We start from the raw sequence: 21135 nt of genomic DNA, 5'->3' as shown, positions 1-21135 counted from the left end.
TCACAAAATATTGTCAATGCAAATACAAGTGGTATTGATTTCATAAAAGTATGTTCTTAGAAAAGATTATGTTGTTATTTATGAGTAGATGGCAAATTACTGAGATATTTAAGAAAAAAGCTTCCGGAGATCAAAAGTAAACTTTCAAGGATGATTGTTGCCTCCTAATCAGTGTGATTAAATTGTTTACTTACTTTGGTGACAGGCTTTTTTTCAGTGTCATATCTTTTATTATTTTATTTTCTCAATGTAAAGGCATATTCATATTATGTTAAGTTCAAATATAAAGTATATCTGTAAAATAGGCATATAAAATATATCTGTAGTCTCACTGACCAGTGTAAATCACTGTTAACAGTTTACTTACCTGTATTTTAATTTTTAAAATTGTTTATAGTTTCAGATGAAGATGTATGCTTTGGAGGAAGAAAAGGTATACATTTTTTAATAATTTAAAGTATAGTTAAATATATTTAAATATCAGTTGTTCCCCATAACGGAAAGGAGCATTAGTTATAAACTAAGGGACACTATTAATTGCTTAAAATCTTAGAAACAGGAAGAACTCAGGAATCATGTTCCTTGATCATTGTTGTTTACATTTGATAATCCTGAGACCTAGCAAGCTTACCAAATTTTCGGACTGTAAGATGCACCAGACCATAAGACACACCTAGGTTTTAGAGGAGGAAAAAAATTTTGAAGCAAAAAATGTGGTAAAGTATTTAATAACACAAATAACATAGGCTGTCACCCACCCACCCACCCAGGGAGCCAGGCAAGCTACATTAACTATAAGATGCACCCCCATTTTCCACCCAAATTTGGGGAAAAGTGTGTCTTATAGTCTTCAAAATCTGGCAAATGATTTGCTGAAGCTGAAGCTCCCATTTTCAAGTGGCAAAGTTGGGACTAGAATCCAGATCTCTTCAGCCCCCAAATTAATGATCTTTTATATTTCTATTAAGTATATTTTTAGTGCTTGTTCAATGTGATTACCTTCTTTAAGTAATATTAAAATGATAGGGCATCTAGATGCTGACTAACTGGAAAAAAGGACGCAACTCCAAACAATGCTAAAAATTCATCTGTCATTAAATATTTTCTCTAGCTAACTAACAGTACATGTTTTGAGTATTTCAATGAACATATTATTTATGATATTAATAATTTATAGTTTATTTTTAGCAAAAGACCTTTTAAAAATTCTCCCATATCCTAATATGTTTAAGGAGATATATATATAAGAATATATATTTACACCTGTATGTTATTAATTAGCATATATTTATTCTAGTTATATGAATTAAATACTTACTATATTTTAACATGTATAATGTGCACCCATGTTTTTGGCCCAAACTTCCAGGGAAAAAAATCCTTTAAATCCAATTATTTATTTATTTATATTTAGACACTTGTTTTTTTGTATCATAAAAGAATTTTAGCATTTATTTTTGAACATATTATGGTACAAGGAATTTTATGTAACAAATAATTACAAAACACAAGAACACATACAAGGTATTTCAGGTACTACCCATGTATAATGTGCACCCTTATTTTTCCCTTAGAACTTTGGACAAAAAAGTACTCAATATACATTGCAAAATATGGTAATTATATAGCATTCATAAGTTCTTAGGAATGCTCTACTGATAAAGTGACTTATTGTTACCATAAGGTTTCCAGTTTTATGATATATATATACAGTCTTAAAGGACTTACTGTAATTTTATAGTATTTTGAATTCATTAGAAATTAAAGTTGTAGTGCAAATACAAGTGTAAAGCCTGTGAAATATTAATTTAAAGTAGAGATTTTGGTTCTTCAGCTCTTATGTTTCCCCTTAATAATATCATTTACATTGGAAAGTACTGAAATATAGTTTTTTACTTACAGGGAAAATATCAGCTTGCTACAGAAATAAAAGAAAAAGAAATAGAAGGATTAAAGGAAACATTAAAAATGTTACAGGTAGAGTAATAAGTATTGTTTAAAAAGTAATTTGGTATTTTAGCATTGTATCAGTAAAATATCATTAAACATGTAAGCTAGCAAAGGAAAGCTAATAAAAAACCGTATATGATAATATATTAGTACTTTTGTCCCTTAGAGTCTTGAATTTCAAATGGAAGGATTTTTATTTTAAAAAGAAACATTAGAATAAATTTTATTATTTTTATAGTAATATAATTAGATACATACTGTTTTTAATACTTAATATATGAGGAAAATAAGTCAGGTCTGTATATTATGGCAGATTCACCCACACCATTAAAACTTAAAATAACATTGACTGAGTCACTATTATTTGCTAGTAATGTGCTTATTTTCTGCAAATCCAAAGATGAAGAAAACACATTTTGCCTTTGTTCACAGTCTCATAGAGAATACAGAGGTGTACAACTAATGGTTATTCACTTAATATCTGTTGAAGGTCTGCTATGTGCCAACCACTGACCTAAGTACTGGGGATACCGCAATGAATAAAAAGGGCAAAAATTTCTACCCTTGTGGAGCTTACATTCCTTACGGAAAACAGGAAACATTAATATAAGATTAAAAAGTAAAATAAAGATTGTCGGGGGAGTAGGTACTCACATGATTTCAAAGTATCATCATATAGATAACATTAACTACAGAGAGCAAAATATAGTTTTACAACAGGAGGATTCTGATGGTCACTACCTAATCAGGTAATTCACACTGTAGCGTGGACTTGTTTAAGCAGATGATAAACTTTCTTCCTTTACTCTGATTAAGGCAGTACAGGGGTTCCCATTTGTCCACATCTTCATGAACAACTTAGCTGTCTTTTTTATCATAGCCATTCTAATAGCTGTGAGGTGATACTTCATTGTGGGCTTGATTTACATTTCCCTGTTGATGAACAATGTCTACCACATTTTCATATATGTTGGCCATCAATGTGTCTTCTTTTGAGAAATGTCTTTTCAGGTCCTCATCCCATTTTTGAATTGGGTTGAGGTTTCCTGTGGATTTTTTTTTTTTTTTGCTATCGAATATATGAATTCTCTATATATTTTGGATATTAACCCTTAATCAGATATATGGTTTGCAGATGTTTCTCTCATTGTGTAGGTTGTCTTTTTACTCTGTTGATTATTTTCTTTGCTGTACAGAAGCTTTTTAGTTTTATACAATCCCACTTGTGTGTTTTTGCTTTTGTTGCTTGTGCTTTTAGTGTTATATCAAAAAAAAACAAAAAAAATAATTGCTTAGGCTAATGTCAAGAAGCTCTTTTCCCATTTTTTTTCCTTCTGGTAGTTTTACTGTTTCAGGTCCTACGTTTTAGTCTTGAATCCATTTGAGTTGATTTTCGTAATAGTGTAAGAAGTTATATATGGTGTGAGGTACTGGTCCAGTTTCAAGTCTTCTGAAAGTAGCTATCCAACACCATTTATTGAAGACTGCTCTTCCCTAGTTGTGTATTCTTGGTACTCTTGTTGAAGATCAGTTGGCCATAGATTTATTTCTGGGCTCTCCATCCTGTTCCTTTGGTTAATATGTGTGTTTTTTTAGGCCAGCATCATATTGTTTTGATTACTATACTTCTGAAATACATTTTGAAATCAGCAAGTATGATGCCTCCAGTTTTATTTATCTTGCTCAAGATTGCTTTGGCTTGTCAGGGTCTTTTGTGATTCCATGTACATTTTTGGATTGTTTTTTCTATTTCTGTAGAGATTGACATTGTGATTTTGATAGGGATTGCATTGGATCTGCAGATCACTTGGGGTAATGTGGATATTTTAACAATATTAATTCCTGTGCCCATGAACACAGGATTATCTGTCTTTTGAAATTTCCTTCATCAGTGTTTCCTAATATTCTGTGTACAGTTCTTTTACTACATTGGTTAAATTTATTTTTAAATATGTTCTTTTTATTGCTATTGTGAACTTAATAATTTCTTTTTTTGAATTTCCTTTTTGGTTATTTTTTTGTTTGTATATAGAACTGTTTGTCTAAAGATACTTTTTACATCCCCCCTTTTGACATAATTATTATTCAAGAGTGTTACTGACTTTCTGTGTGTTTGTGAATTTTGTTACTGCTTTCTTAGTTACTGTTTGCTAGTTTTATTCTACTGTGGTCAGAAAAGATACTTGGAATAATTTAGTCTTCATAAATTTGTTAAGACTATTTTTGAGTTCTAACATTTGACCTATCCTGGGGAATGTTACATGTGCTCTTGAGAAGAATGCATATTGTTTTGCTGTTGTGTGAAAAGTTTGGTGTATGTCTGTTGGGTCCATTTGATTTATAGTGATGTTCAAGTCAGGTGTTTATTGATTTTCTGTGTAGATATGCTGTCCATTATGGAAAGTGAGGTATTGGAGTATTGTATTCTTCTCTATTCTGATCTGTTTATATTTGCTTTATACAGAGTCCAACACAAGTAACACCCCCTTTTTATTACAAAATCTTTTATTACAAAACCATAAGCATGTAATTCTGCTCATCATACCATGTGACATTTTAGATGAAATGTTCAAATTAAAACTATAAATTATTACACCCATATTATTACCCAACCACCCACACTCAATCAGGTGTTACTTTTCCCGGATCTTGTATTTTTAGGGGCTCTAATGTTGGCTGCTTATATACTTATAAGTATTATAATATCTTCCTGTTGAATTGACTCTTCAGCTTTACGTAATGACCTTTGTCTCTAGAGACAGTTTTTGATTTAGTCTCTTTTGTGTGATGCCCTGGCTAGCGTGGCTCAGTTGGAGCATTGTCCGTCCTATCACCAAGAAGTCACAGTTTTGATTCCCAGTCAGGGCACATACCCAGGTTGCATGTTCAATACCTGGTCAGGCTGTATACAAGAAGGCAACCAATTGATGTTTCTTTTATCATATCGATGTTTCTCTTTTGCATTCTCTCCCCCACTCTCCCCTACCTCTACCCGGTCTTCCTCTCTCCCTCTCTCCTTCTCCTTTCCTCTCTAAAAGCAATGAAAAAAATGTCCATGAGGATTAAAAAAATGTCTTTTTTGTCTAATTTACATATAGCTACCCCAACTTTCTCTTGGTTATTATTTGACATATATTTTTCATGCTTTTACTTTCAGCCTATGTATGTTGTTAAGTGTGAAGTGAGTCTTTTGTAGATAACATGTCACTGGCTCTTGATTTTTAAAAAATTTTATTTGGCCACTATATGTCTTTTTTGAATATATTTTATTGATTATGCTATTATAGTTGTCCCATTTTCTCCCTTCATTCCCCTCCACCCTGCACACCCCCTCCCACCCACATCCCCCCTTTAGTTCATGTCCATGTGTCATAAGTTCTTTAGCTTCTACATTTCCCATACTGTCTATCCCCATATGCCCTCCCCCTGTCTATCTTCTACCTACTGTCTATGCTACTTATTTTCTGTACCTTCTCCCCCCTTCTTCTCCCACTCCCCTGTTGCTAACCCTCCATGTGATCTTCATTTCTATGGTTCTGCTCCTGATCTAGCTGTCCTTTTAGCTTGCTTTTTGTTTTAGGTGTGGTTGTTAATAATTGTGAGTTTGCTATCATTTTACTGTACATGTTTTTTATCTTCTTTTTCTTAGATAAGTGCCTTTAACATTTCATATAATAAGGGCTTGGTGATGATGAACTCCTTGAATTTGACCTTATCTGAGAAGCACTTTATCTGCCCTTCCATTCTAAATGAAAGCTTTGCTGGATAGAGCAATCTTGGATGTAGGTCCCTGCTTTTCATGACTTGGAATACTTTCCAGCCCCTTCTTGCCTGTAAGAAGAAATCAGCTGACAGTCTGATGGGAACTCCTTTGTAGGTGACTGTCCCCTTAACTCTTGCTGTCTCCTCTCCTTCATTTTAATCTTGACTAATGTAATTATGATGTGCCTTGGTGTGTTCCTCCTTGGGTCCACCTTCTTTGGGACTCTCTGAGCTTCCTGGATTTCCTAGTTTATTTCCTTTGCCAGATTGGGGAATTTCTCCTTTATTATTTGTTCAAATAATTTTTCCACTTGTTGCTCTTCCTCTTCCCCTTCTTGTACCCCTATAATTCGGATGTTGGAACATTTAAAGATGTCCTGGAGGTTCCTAAGCCTCTCCTCATTTTTTTGAATTCTTGTTTCTTCATTCTTTTGTTTGGTTGTTTCTTTCTTCCTTCTGGTCCACTCCTTTGATTTGAGTCCCAGTTTCCTTTCCATCACTATTGGTTCCCTGTGCATTTTTCTTCATTTTACTTAGTGTAGCCTTCATTTTTCATTTAATTTGCGACCAAAATCAACCAGTTCTGTGAGCATCCTGATCACTAGTGTTTTGAACTGTGCATCTGATAGGTTGGCTATCTCTTGGTAGCTTAAAAGTATTGGCTCTGGGGCTTTGATCTGTTCTTCTGTTTGAGCCATTTTTTGGGGGGGTCTGGTCATGCCTGTTACATAGTAAGGGGCGGAACCTTAGGTGTTCACCAGGGTGGGGCAACCCAGTTGCTGGGTTGTGAGGCTGTATGTGGGGACGGGGTCATAAAGAGAGCAATGGCACTTGTTCCGCTCTCTCGGATTTCAGTTGCTTCTGCTGCTTCCCACAAGCAAGTTGGGCCCCTCTGGTGCTGATTCCTGGGTGGGTGTACTTGTGTACATTCTAGGACCCTGTGGGTCTCTCCAGCAAACTCTCCTGTGAATCTGGGAGTCTCTCCTGGCACTTTCATCCCCGGCAAGTTTTTTCAATTGGTGCTTTTAGGCTTTACTTTCCATTGCTGGGGCCCTGGGTTGCACAGTCTGTCTCATTGACTGTTTTGGCCTGGTTTATCTGCGTGCGAATGTGTGACCATGGTCAGCCAGCCGCCTTGCATGCCTCACTGGGCCTGCTTGTTGCCACCCTGCACGCCCAGGGTCTGCTGGCTGCTGCCTGTGTGCCTGAGGTCTGCCAGCCACTACCTGCATGCCCAAGTCTGTAAGCCACTGCTTTTTCCTGCCATGACCCCTCTCTGCCCCTCTTACCTGTCTGGATGAATGGTTGTTGTACTTACATACAGTTCAATTTTCTGTCAGTTCTGCGTGCTTTTTTGTTTCTAAATTTTTGTTGTCCTTAATTTCGGTTGTGTGAGGAGGTACAGTGTGTCTACCTACGCCTCCATCTTGGCTGGCCACTATTTGTCTTTTGATTGAAGAGTGTAATACATTTAAAGTAATTATTGATGTGTGGAATTATTCTTTTCATTTTATTCATTGTTTTCTTTCTGTTTTGCTGTTGTTTTATGCATCTCTTTCCATCTTGTCTTCTTTTGTTATTTGATGTTTTTTGTAATGATTTTCTGATTTTTTTCTCTTTATTTTTTGAATACATGTTATAGGTTTTTATCTTTATGGTTATCTGTTGTATAAATATCTCATAATTACAGCTGTCTTTAAGTTGTTACTAACTTAACCTTATTTGCATACAAAAGTAGTACACTTTTACAACCCACCACTTTGTGTTCTAGTCAGTTTGCTTCTTTTTATATTGTGTTTTCATTAACAAATTTTTGTCATTTAACTTTAATATTAGGGTAAAAGTAAATGATGTACTACTGTTATTGACTTACATTTTTCTGTATTTTATCGTTACCAGTGAGAATTATTCTTTCATATGCTTTTGTATTGTTGTTTGCATGTTTTCATTTCAATTTTAAGAACTTTCTTAAGTGTTTTTTATAAGGCAAGTCAGGTGGTGACTGACTTCCTCAGTTTTTGTTTGTCTGGGAAAGACTATCACTGCTTAAGGGTTTAAATGGCAGCTTTTCTGGATATAGTATTCTTGGTTGGCAGTTTTTTCCTTGAAGAACTTTGAATATATCATCCCACTATTTCCTGGCCTGCAAAGTTTCTGCTGAGAAATCCTCAGATAATCTTTAGGGGGTTCCCTTGAATGTGACAAGTTGCTTTTCTCTGACTCTTGTCAGAATTCTCTGTCCTTGAGTTTCAGTGGTTTAATTATAATCCGTCTCAGTGTACTTTTGTTTCAGTTTACTGTTTGGGGTCCTCTGAACCCCATGAATCTGGATATGCTTTTTCTTCCCAATGACTAGAAACTTTGGGAAGATGTTAGTCATTCGTTCTTTCAGTTAGCTTTTTGCTCTTTTCTCTTGATTTCTTTTTGTGATCTCCATGAATCTCATAGGTTTTCTTAACCTTCTTTCATTCTTTTATCTTCTCTGACTGGATAATTTCAAATGATTTGTGTTTGAATTCATTGTTTATTTCTTCTATCTGATGGAGTGTGCCATTGTAGCTCTTTATTGCATTTTAATTTCATTCATTATATTCTTCAACTCTCAATAATTTCTTTTGGTGTTTTTCTCTGATTTCTGTTGCTTTATTGAACTTATTTTATTCATGTATTGTTTGCCTGATTTCTTTGAGTTTTCTGTTTGTGTTCTCTTGTAGTTTGCTGCTTCTTTAAAACAGTTATTTGGAATTCTTTGCCTGGTAGTTCACAGATCTCCTTTTTTTGGTGGGGTAGTAACTGGAAATTAATAATGTTGCTTTTGAGTTTCATGTTTTCTTGATTTTTTTCATGTTTCTTGTACCCTTGTTTTGGTGTTTGTGCATTTGAAGAATCAGATCTCTTCCAGAGTTTTCTGACTAGCACTGGTGGGTGTGAGGGTGCTGACTGGGTGGGATGTGTTTCAGCATCAGGTGTGGTTCTGGGTCCGTGAGCTCTGGCTCAGTACAGAGAACAGTGGTGTCCCTGGCTCCAAGGAATGTAATAGTGGTGGCATGAGCTCCAGGCATCTCTGTCACCTAGGGCCATGTTAGTCCTTTTCCTTGACACTGAAGTCTGCTGATGCCCTAGGTAGTGGTGAGTTCTGGTAGAGTCCTTATTGGCGAAAGCCATTGGTGTCTTTCTGCTCTCTCTTTCCCCTCTTGGGAGGGAGTTGTAGCTGAGGTCATTCCTTTTGGAGCTGAGCTGCCTGAGCCTATATGATGGAATGATATGGGTAAAATGCTTTTCTTTAAAGATTTTATTTAATTTTAGAGAGAGGAGAAGGGAGGGAGAAAGAGAAACATTGATGTGAGAGAAACATCCACCAGTTGTCTCTTGTATAAGCCCCAACTGGGGACCAAAACTGCAACCCAGGCATGTGCCCTGACCAGGAATTTAGTGACTTTTAGCGACTTTTCACTTTGTGGAACAAAGCCCAAACAATTGAGCCATCATAGTCATAGTGCTTCCTATACTTTTTTATTTGGTCATTTTTGTTTTTTGTGCTGTACTGGGTTGCTGTAGCTTCTTAATTATACTCCAGAGCTCTTTCAGAGCTATAGTTTCATTTGTAGGTAGTTGTTAAAATGTGTGTGTGTGTGTGTGTATAAGAGCTGAGACCTCCTAGTCTGCCATCTTGCTGTCACTACCATGGATTCTTTTTTTCAAAATTGTTTTGTTTTCTTTCTTTTTTAAAAATTGATTCTAGAGAGGGGAAAGTAAGAGGAAAGAGAGGGAGGGAGAGAAATAGCTATATGTGAAAGAAAAACATCAGCTGATGGTCTCTTGCACACATCCTGACCAGAAATCGAATCCACAACCCACGAATGTGTCCTGCCTTGCAGTCAAAGCAGTGACCTTTTGGTTTGTGGGGTGATGCCCAATCCACTGAGCACACTGGTCAGGGTACTCCCGTGAATTCTTTATATTTCTCAGAAATAAGCCCTAGCTGTCTGTATCCTGAGCTTCAGTTTGTCATTTGTGTTTTGATTTTGTTTCTTCTGGGTTTTTGTTCAATTTTTGGTATTAATATTTATTTTTTAACTGCTTTTAGAGTTTGTCATGGTTAGAAAGGCTTTCACTACTCCAGAGTAATTGAGGGATTTGCTTGTGTTTTCTTTTATTATTTCCTGTGTACTAACTTTTACCTTACATCTTTGATGATTTGAAGTTTATTTTTGTAACAGTATGAGATAGGGATCTAAGTCTGTATTTTTCTAGATTGTTATCTGGTTTTCTTAACATTGTTTAGATACTCCTCATTTGGGATGTTAGGCAGTTTTTATTTTGGATTACTTGTTACTTTGATGTAACAAAGTGAATAAAAATCAAGTACAACAAAATGTCAATGAGTGCCAAGATGAATGTTTTCAATAAAATTAAAGAAATGGATTTTATGCCTCGGATCAATGAATAAGAAGCTGGAAGATGTTATTAATGCATTAAGGAATCCTCATATATTGTTTCAACAGTAACAAAAACAGCAACAAAAAGTGAAAAGTGATTAAAAATTCCAGGGAAAATAAGTGATTGTATAATTAAGGCATAAAGCAGACTAAAATTTTGGATGATTTTGAGCAGTTGGTGGAGAATAAGGAGAGAGAAGGAATTTAGGTCCTTACCTTAGTAAAGTCTTCCTTTATGTAAAATGTTGGATCCATAGAGAAGGAAATACAGGAAATCTTGTTGGGTTCTACATTAAACAATACTTATATTGATTGAAACAATCTAAATACTGTTGGCTTGCAGTTTTTGTAGTTAACCTAAAAATAAATCATGGAAGACTTAATTATGGCTACAGAAGAAAACTTAAATGTTAGTAGCCTTGTTGATGAACAAGTCAAAGTTTGGTAAGATGAAGTTGAATCCAATATATAGAAATATCCTTTAAAGTAGGTGAAACAAGAAATAGGGTTTTAAGTTTCCTATTTAAAGTTTATACAGTTATTTAGTTTAGTGATTCTTATCATATCTCAGATATGCAGTTTAAACTGATCCCACTAGGGAAAGTTTTTTTCTTATTATTTATAGAAATTATGCCTTAGCCGGTGTGGCTCAGTGGATTGAGAACTGGCCTGGAAACCAAAAGGTTGCTGATTCAAGTTCCAGTCAAGGCACAGGCCTGGGTTGTGGGCGAGGTGTTTTTCTCTTCATTTCCTTCTCCCTCTCTCTCTTCTTTTCCCTCTCTTTTCTCTCTCCTCCCCTCCCCTCCCTTCCCCTTCCCTCCCCTTACATATATATATGTAAATATACATATATATATTTTTAAGAGATAAAAATATAAATAAGATTTTGGCCCAGTCAAGTTGACACACATAAAATTAATCATCATGGTAACCGACAATAAATTCAGGATTAGAGTGAACATCTGAATTTTTTCTTAAAAATTTTTTTTTGCTAGATGACCTCTACCCTTTTACTTTTCTTTGTCTGTAAGCCTTAAAAATATTCTGATCTTATCCAGTCTCATGTTTTTAAAATGGGATCTTCCTGCAGAGGACTTCCAAAGTTAGCTCCAAAGCCAGCCTGGATTGACTGTTGGATGTCTAAAAGACATTTCAAACATGACATGCCCAACACCAAGTTCCTAAAATCTCCCTCTCCTGAAAACTGATTTCTTTGTCTTTTTTCATTAATTAAAGCTCCCTTTTTTTTCTGCTGCAGATTTTTCCACTTCCTTCTCATAGTATATCCACAATCTGACCACTCTCACTGTACCTAACATCCTAGTTCTAGGATGTTATTACTAACATCCTAGTTCTTTTTCGTCAGTCTCTTTCATGAGGATTATTTCAGTAGTTTATAGGGGTGTCTCTGCTTCCACCTCTGTCCTCCTCTAGCATTAAGATAAAAGTGTGTTCCTTTAAAAAGGTAAGTCAGGCTTAGAACTCTTTAGTGGCTTTCTTTCTTACTCAGGATACAAGCCTAAATCCGTATCATGCATTACAAGACCTGCAATGGTATGGCTTCCCACTTCCCCCTCTTCTACTTTTGAACTCATCTTTTGCTTTTGTTCCCCCTGCTTACTCCTTTACAGCCAAACTGGCTTCCTTGCTGTGCTTTGAACACGCCAGACATTTCCCCCACCTTATGGTCTTTGCACTTGCTGGAATGCACTTCCTTCTCTTAAGTCTTTACTCAGAAGTTGCCTTCTCAGAAAGGACTTTCTCAGCCACCCTATGTTATTCCTTTTATTTTTCTTTAGCACTTACCAATATTTAATAGACAATATTTTTTATTTATATTGCTTGTATCTACCTTCCCCAGAATTTAAGTTGGACAAATATTTTTGGCCCAATATTGTACCCCCAATGTCTATATAAATGTTTAACTGACAGTAAGCATTCAATATTTGTTAAAGAAATCAATTGTACATAATCCATTTCACCAAAATAAAATAAAATTATCAGCTTGTTCAAAGCAGTGTGTTAAAAATTTTATTTCATAGGAAATGTGAATTGATTATTGTGTTTTTTGCTTAAAATTTATCAAATACAAGCAGGATTTCAGAAAATGTGCACTCATACATGGCTGGTTGGGGTTTAACTTGGTTAACTACTCTGGAGGACTATATAAAATTGTTAAAAGTGTATAAAAATGAACAAATCTTGGGAATTCTTGGAACTTATCCTGCTAAAATGAATAACTACAGAGTTCTTGGTACAAGTATATTTATTTTGGAATAGTTTCATAAAACTGGGTAAATAGACAAAAATGAGAGTGATTTGGTAGACTATGGTATAAATATTGGAATACTACATAACCATTAAAAAGCTATGTTGTAGGTCAATTTGTCATAGAAAGGGGTTTGTTATATATTGGGCGAATAGGGTACAACATAGTACATATATTATTATTCCTCTCCCCACTGGCTCTTTTTAAAAGTATAAATGCATTGAAAAGTACCTACTGGAACCAAAATATTAATGATTGCTGTTTCTGGGTTGTGAGATGATTTGTTTAAAACAACTTTATCCCTTATGCTTTTCCCTATTCTTAATTTGTTTTCATCATATTTTCTTCAATGAAGAGCTGATAATAAATATTAAACTCATCTATATTCCTTTTGCAGTCCTTCTTGCTTTATTTGTCTTCTTGGTAGTTAATTTCTGTACTTTTAACTTGTATTTTATTGTCATCTACCACTATCCCCTCTGGACATAAAACTTTTAAAGGAGAGGAACTTTGTTTTGTTCACTGCTAAATCCTAGGATCCTAGGAAAGTGGCTAGCATATAGTAGGTGCTCCATAAGTATGTGCTGAATAAATAAATGAGTGTATTGTTTTTGTTATAAGGAAGAAAGTTATCGTGAATAATATTTTGAAAAAAGTTACTAGAGCCCTGGCTGGTGTAGCTCAGTGGATTGAGCGCGGGCCTCTCAACCAAAGGGTGTCTGGTTCGATTCCTAGTCAGGGCACATGTGTAGGTTGCGGGGTAGGTCCCCAGTAGGGGGCACATGAGAGGCAGCTGCACGTTGATGTTTCTCTCCCTCTCCTTCCCTTCCCTCTCTCTCTAAAAGTAAATAAATAATGTCTTTAAAAACAAAAAAGAAAAAAAGTTACTAGAAGTAAATAGTGCATGGAAGATAAATGCCACATTTTATACCATACAGTTTTATTATCAGGAGGAGTTTGTAACTAAATAAAGAGTCTTAATGAGATTTTCTGTTTTTTTTCTTCAAGGTTTCTAAATATTCTTTACAGAAGAAAGTGAGTGAAATGGTAAGGAAATTACAAAATATATACCTACTCCCAGACTAAATTACAGTTTCAAATATAGCTTAAATTAATTTATTTTACAAATTTATTTCTAGATTACATAATGTTTACATATTATCAAATACATTTAATATAGTTTCCATATTATTGGTAGAGGTCTTATATTAAAATAAAACAGCAAAAAATAAGAACAGCAAAACCTCTTAATGATACTTTTGTAGCTATTTATGCAAATGTAGAGTTATTAATTATAGCCTGAAAAATTAAAAATAATATGAAGTAGCATTTCAATACAGCATGTGGGGGATGGTACCTACCCATTATCATTCAACAAGTGTTTATTTGTATATTCCTTTTCTATAGTGTCTTAAAAGTTAATATTTGCATTTTTACAGACTAACATTATGCAATATTTACTTTGATATTCTCTTTTTAGCCCTATTTGATTTAGAACTATTTATTTTTGTATTTTTGAGTAAGCAAAATTCTCCCATATCCACTTAAACCTTCAGAGGGTTTTTTGGCTGGGTTTACCCTATTTTAATCATCCTTTTTTGGAGCATACTATAAGGCAAGTAAAATTAGTTTTTAAATAAGTCTTATATATTATATATTATATACATGAGGAGTAAGAAATTAGAGATTATCCTTCAGACATTTAATACAAAAACAAAGTAAATATTTTTTTGAAATTATTTTGGTGTGTTAGAAAATACACCAAAAGAGCCATAGAAAGATTGTTAAGCTTGATTAAATAAAAGAGTGAAAATTCTGTCACTGTTCAGCTGGAAAGAATAAAGATAATATTGTCAGACTGTTTTAAGCTATGATTTTAATTAAAAAGCTGAAAAACTAGATTCCAGTTTAGCTTTAAGTACCATGACATTTGTACTGAAAGTCATCTTCAACGCTACAGTGGTTTTACACAAAATATAGTGAAATTGAATAATGTGCCCTCTGACCTGGGAGATAAGGCTACAAGTTAAAGATCAAAAGCAACATAAAATGTGTTTTATTTATTCCACTTTAAAATTTCATCAGGTATTTATAATTCTAAATAAACCCATGGAAACATGCAGTATACTTGTGGTAGTTTTTCGTCACTTGTGAGCATTTTGTTAGTATGAATTACAGCCTCTTAAGAACCTACTAAAATATATTTGACTTATACTTACAATATGTTTTTCTGGCAGTTCAACGTCTTATATATTAAGATGTGCATTTATTATGCCCACTCTGGCATAATACTGTATGTTTTTCAATAATTGATCTTAAAGTTAAAAATAACCTTTTTTTCTGAAGATTCTTACACTCTTTTTACCTTATTTTTATATCATTCAGATCTTTTTTTCTATGTAAAGTGCTAGGCAATATTCAGTTAATCTTATTTTGTTCGAATCAGTACATTATTCTTTATATTATTTGGTTCTATGAGCAAGTCAGGAAGCAAGCTGGTCACTGTCAAGGCAGGACCATGGGGAGCAATTAATAAGGTTAAAAGTGCTGAAAGAAATAATTTAAAAAATAGTTTTAAGAAACTTTTGAAGAAGTTAATGATCTGTTGGTGAGCCCTTCACTACTGGTTTCTGTCTTTTGTGAATTCAATAAACTTGTTTTTGTGTAGAGGTGGTAATATGTCTCTAAATTAACACAATTATGAATCAAGAGGTTCCTCTATCTGTAAAGTATCCAAACCTTTTCTTGAAAAGATGATCATATTGGTTATTACCAATAAAAAGAATGCAACAAAATATGATAAAAGCTTACCAGAGAACATCGAAGTAACTGTCTTTGTGATTTGGTCATTGATGAAAATCTTTTCAGTGTGTTCCTGTGATTACTGTGTTAGATGACTGTGTTGTGTAACTGAAAAGCTAATGCAGCTTAATGAATGAAGTAGAAACATCCAAGTATCTGATTATATTTTATTTGTATATCCCTTCTAAAGAGAAGACTTAAAGATTTCTTTTTCTTTTTTTATTCCTTTTTATTGAATTTATGGGGTGACACTAGTTAACAAAATCATAACAGGTTTCAGGTGTACAGTTCTACAGCACATCATCTGTACACTGTTGTGCATTCGCCACACCAAGTCAGTCTGTGTCCATCACCATTTATCCCTCCTATACCCTTTTTTGCCTCCCTCTATTCCCCTGGCAGTCACCACACTGTTGTCTATGTCCATGAGTTTTCTGTCTCTTTTTTTTTCATTTCACCCTTTCACCCTCCTTTACCCTTCCACCAGCAGCTGTCAGCCAGCTGTCTATGAGTCTGTTTCTATTTTGCTTATTAGTTTATTTTGTTCATTAGATTCCACATATGAGTGAAATAAAATGGTACTTGTCTTTCACTGATGGCTTATGTCACTTATCCTAATGCTGTCCATGTTCATCCATGCTGTCACAAAGGGCAAGATTTCCTTCCTTTTTACGGTGGGTAATACTCCATTGTATAAATGTACCATAGCTTTTTAAATCCACTTATCTGTTGATGGACACTTGGGCTGCTTCCAGATCTTGGCTATTGTAAATAATGCTGCAATGAACATAGGTGTGTACATATTCTTTCAAATTAGTGTTTCAGGTTTCTTTGGATAAATTCTGAGAAGTGGAATTGCTGGTTCATAAGACAGTTTCATTCTTAACTTTTTGAGGTAATTCCATACTGCTTTCCACAGTGGCTGCACTAGTCTGCATTCCCACCAGTAGGGCACAAGGGTTCCCTTTTCTCCACATGCTTGTCAACACTTGTTTATTGATTTATTGTTGATAGTAATTCTCTTCTGATAGGTGTGTGGTGATAGCTCATTGTCTTAATTTGCATTTCTCTAATGATTAGTGACATTGGGCATATTTTCATATGCCTATTGGCCATCTGTATTGTCCTCTTAGGAGAAGTGACTTTTCAGGGCCTTTGCTCATTTTTAAATAAAATTGTATGGTTGTTTTTGGTGGTGTTTTGTAAGTTCTTCATAAATTTTGGATATTAACCCCTTGTCAAATGTATTGGCAAATACGTTCTCCCATTCTGTGCATTGTCTTTTCTTTTGTTGATGGTTTCCTTTGCTGTGCAAATACTTTTTACTTTGATGTAAAATTTAGTTTTCTTTATTAAATTAACCCAGAGTTTCAGTATTGAAAATTTGCATGTGATTTTGAATTACAACATTTTTTTCAGAGTAGAATATATTTAGACTGAAGACTTGTCTGGAAAGAATCTTCGTGATTACACATTATGTATATCTGTGCACATGTACAGAGTATGTGTAACTTCAGATCTTTTAAGTATGTATATTTATATTTGTGACTGAAAAGGTAAAATATTCTTAAAGATGCTATAAGTTTTTAAAAAGTCTATTGTATAAGCCCATTGCTTTATTTTGGATTTAATTGAAGAAAATGAAGGTAAGTTACAAAATTAGAACTGAAGAATATATAAAGTTTATTTTTGTTTTATCTTTTTCTTTATAGTTTACTTATAATGTATTATTTCTTTTAAGGGAAATTAATTTGATTTCAAAAGGTTTTCAAATTGATCTCCATAAGGAAATGAGGAAAGGGGGAAATGAACAGCTATACTAATGTAGTTCTAAAAATGCATGTAAATATTATTTTTAAGTGATTCCTATTCAAATAGCTGGAGGCTTTTAAGTAATCTATACACATACATACAGCTACTTGCTAATTATGTACATGCTGTCTTTTCTTTCTCTAATTTTGATTTTCATAGTTTAAGTTTGTTTGAAATGAGGTACAATGTGTTTGGTAAGCAGTGAACTTTCCAAAGAGAAGATATATTATTTTCCTGTGGTTAGATTTTTTTGCATATAGTAGTAAAATTGTGTAAGAGAATAAATAACATTAACAAATTCACAGAGGCAAAGAAAATGAAAACCATATGAACTTAGCTATTTCTTAATCATCTCAATAAAGTAATCCTTAGTTATTCTGTTGTACTATTTTGATATTAAAGTTTTAATAACACTAATTTATTTTTTTTAACTTGATTCATTTTTTTTCTTTTTTCTAACTTCAAGTATATGCTAGTCATTATTGAGACTATGTACTGGTAGCCTTTTAAAAAAGATTATATTTATTTATATTTAGAGATAGGGGAAGGGAAGGAGAAAGAGAGGAAGAGAAACATCAATGTGTGGTTGCCTCCTGCTACCCCCACTGGAGACCTGGCCCACAACCCAGGCATGTGCCCTGCCTGGGAATTGAACCAGCAGCGCTTTGCTTTGCAGGCCTGCACTCAATCCACTGAGCCTCACCAGCCAGGGTGCCTTTTTTTAAAAAAAATATTTTATTTATTCATTTTTAGATAGAGGGGAAGTGAAGGAGAGAGGGAGAGAAATATCAGTGTGTGGTTGCCTCTCGAGCTCCCCCTACTGGGGACCTGGCCCACAACTGAGGCATGTGCCCTGACTGGGAATCAAACTGTAGACCCTTTGGTTTGCAGCCTGTGCTTAACCCACTGAATAACACCAGTCAGGGAAATTTATTTATATTTTTTTAAATGTTGTTGGGTTTCTCAGACAGGTGTTACTAATATACGTTTTGTTGCTGTTTTCCACACAGTTCAGACTATTTGCTGACAGTCATGCAGTTAGTGGCCAACTTGACAACTGACCTCTTTCTTTATCTCCCTGTCAGGCACCCAACAAAATACATGTATGAACAATCCTGTGTAAGCCTGTCTGGCTAATAAGGCACATAAGCTGTAGGTGCTTATGTGATTTGAAAGTCTTTATAGTTTTTATTGTGGCCATAGAGTAATATGTTTGAAAATCAGAATTATGTCATGCAAACAAATGAAATAGCATTTAAATTGAATTTAACTTTGGCCTCAAGCAAAGGATGTTGGACTAGAGTATATCACAAATTACTTTAATGTGATAGAACTCTATGTATGTAGAGAATTCCTATGAAATAACTTGATCTTTGCTGCATTTTTAGGTACCAGGATTGTTAACGTTTGCAGGTTTGGCAGCCTATTTGATCCACAACTTTTAAACTGAAACTTTAAGTTAAGGAAGCCTGTGTTAATATGTAGAGGACAGTATTCTCATAGAGGCTATATAAAAATTGCTTTGAATTGAAAATTTGAAAAATTCCTTGAATTGAAAAAATGCCTTTAGACCAGTTTCTAGTGAAATTGTATGAGATTTCTATACATCTGATGAAAAAGTGAATATAAGTCTCTGGATTAGAGAATTAAATGGTATTTTAGAGGAATGAAATTTGGTTCATTATTGTTCATTGTTTACTTACAACAGTAACTACTCAGGTAGGCCATGTAAGCTCAGGTGGTAAGTACACATCATCTTGTTTGCTTTATAACTGCTACACCATTAATTCAAATGATTAGGTAGCGAATTTGAAGAGCCATAGATATGTGTGAGAAACTTTCAACTGATCTATCATAATCATTACCAATGATATTATCGCCTAAAAGTATCTTTGAAAAAGTTAAAATTACAAGATTTTCCAAGATAATATAGTCAGATAAAGCTTAAACCTATATTAATATTAGAGAGGGCTATTCTTATTTAAAATAAAAATGAAAACTATAAAGGTACTTTTATCAGTTAAGGAATAATAATGACAAAACATTTTGTGTATTTATTATGTGACAGTCTCTGTTCTTAGTGCTTTGTGTTCATTTTTATCCTCACAACAATCCTGTAAGGGAGATACTATCAGAGTCTTTGTTTAAAGACAAGATATACGATTTTCCTAAGGTCACACAGCAACTAAACTACAGAGGTAGAACTTAAACATAGGTACACTATCTTCTGACCATTCTATAGTGCCTGCACTTGGGTTTTTAGCTATATGAAGGAGCACTGGTTAACTTATGCAAATGGAGATTTAGTAGAGGTCCTCATAATAAATCAGAGGGTGAAGAATGGGTTTGAGAATGAACAGGGACCAAGGTAATTCCAGAGTTTGTGAAGCAGGATGAAGGAACCCAGGACAGAGGTCTCACATCAGTCTGGATAGGATCAATCATCACTGAACTTCTTTAGTGTTAACGTTCTTTTTGCTCAAGATTTAAATTCTCAAATGGAAGAAATCAATTGGTTTATTTTGAGTAATATGCCTTTCACTTGACTAGGGAAGAATAGGACTCCTGAATTTTAGTCTTACTAGATCATAATAAGGAAAAAATTTTTCAAGTAAATACTTGAAGTTGTGGTAAAGGAGACCGATAGCCAGGCAAATCTAACAAATTTCTACTGTTGGAACTCTACAGGACAACAGAATTCATTCCGAAAACAATTACTGAGTGCAGGTTGATGGGTCTTACACTGTTCTTTATCACTGCTCATCATAGAAGCTGAAGTGTGTGGCAAAAATGAATGAAAGTTGTGAAACCAATCAATGATTCTGCTAATGCCAAGTCAAGATCAAGACCTTTAAAAATGTCAATGATTCTATTAAAATAATATTTCTCCTTAAACTTTAAGTCATATTTCTAAGTATGCTGAAAAACAAGCTCCTCTAGCTGAAAGCGGTGAGGGCCCATATTATATGTGGAATCCAATTTTTACCAGTTGTCTTCCTCAGCTTAAATAGACTTTTTACTGTACTATATTACCTCTCTGTGACTTACAGATATTGTCCTCATCATTCCATTTTTAATACATTGATAAGGTGCCATATTCATTAAAGTTAATCTTAGAAAAATTACCTCAATTTTGATAATGAAATCATTATTAGGCCAGCAAATTTAGAGCAAAAAAATTTTTTCCTAAATTACCAAAAGTATTGCTTTAATATTCTCCCCACATTGCTTATGTTAGACTGGATTAATTAACTTTTCAATAAATAAAAGTTGATTTTTGAAAAAGAAACTAAAAGGAAATACAATCATGTGACTATTCTGTTATAGGAAAAATGTGCTTTAATTTTACATAAATTTAGAAATACCTCAACATTTCCTCCCTGTGGTATACTCAGTACTTTTAAATGACATAATTTATGTTAATAACAAGTTATTAAAAATAATAGCTTTTTATACATTTAATACGTATGTGTGCATATATGTATATGTATGGGTGTTATGTGAGCCAATCCTCACTTTTATTTAAGCCAGTTTGGATAGGCCCAGTATAGTTTTCTTGTATTTGCAACTATAACATTTACAACAACTCTTTAAAATAGGAACAAAAAGTCCAGTTACATCTTTTGGCTAAAGAAGATCATCAGAAGCAACTGAATGAAATTGAGAAGCACTACGCCACAGTAACAGGCCAGTTTGGAATGGTAAAAGAGAATCACGAAAAGTTAGAACAAAATGGTAGGTGCCGTCTTATTTCAACTTCCTGATATATTTAATAGGAAATGTTTAAATGAACTTAATATTTATAATGAATAAATTGAAGTTAACTGAGACTAGTAATAGTAAATGGCAGCTTAGTGAATTTGATTTAAATTTGGTGACAATTATGTACATTGCTTTGAGGCTGTTTTCCTTGTCTGTGTTAGTGATACTTTCCTTAAAATGTAAGTTGAATATAATATTTTCCTCAATGTCTTTCATGTTTGCAGTACAGGAAGCAATACAGTTAAACAAAAGACTTTCAGCTTCAAATAGAAAACAAGAATCTGAAATATGCAGTTTGAAAAAGGTATGATTGATACAGCATTATACTATTGAATAAAA

The 21135-nt window shown here is 33.9% G+C and overlaps 1 protein-coding gene across 1 annotated transcript in view; it reads left to right on the top strand.

Annotated features, from left to right (window-relative positions):
* The window catches only part of CCDC73 (coiled-coil domain containing 73), a 310502-nt gene that overhangs the window by 247581 nt on the left and 41786 nt on the right, over positions 1-21135 (top strand). The window contains exons 7-11 of the mRNA XM_053672983.1: positions 398-433; positions 1903-1977; positions 13429-13467; positions 20634-20769; positions 21021-21100. Of these exons, the coding sequence (XP_053528958.1) occupies positions 398-433; positions 1903-1977; positions 13429-13467; positions 20634-20769; positions 21021-21100 (366 nt within the window). The remainder of the gene's footprint in view (positions 1-397; positions 434-1902; positions 1978-13428; positions 13468-20633; positions 20770-21020; positions 21101-21135) is intronic.

Source organism: Artibeus jamaicensis, unplaced genomic scaffold (assembly GCF_021234435.1).
Source record: "Artibeus jamaicensis isolate MK-2021 breed Jamaican fruit bat unplaced genomic scaffold, CSHL_Jam_final contig_797, whole genome shotgun sequence".
Taxonomy (NCBI): domain Eukaryota; kingdom Metazoa; phylum Chordata; class Mammalia; order Chiroptera; family Phyllostomidae; genus Artibeus; species Artibeus jamaicensis.
This window is presented reverse-complemented; position numbering and strand designations above follow the sequence as displayed.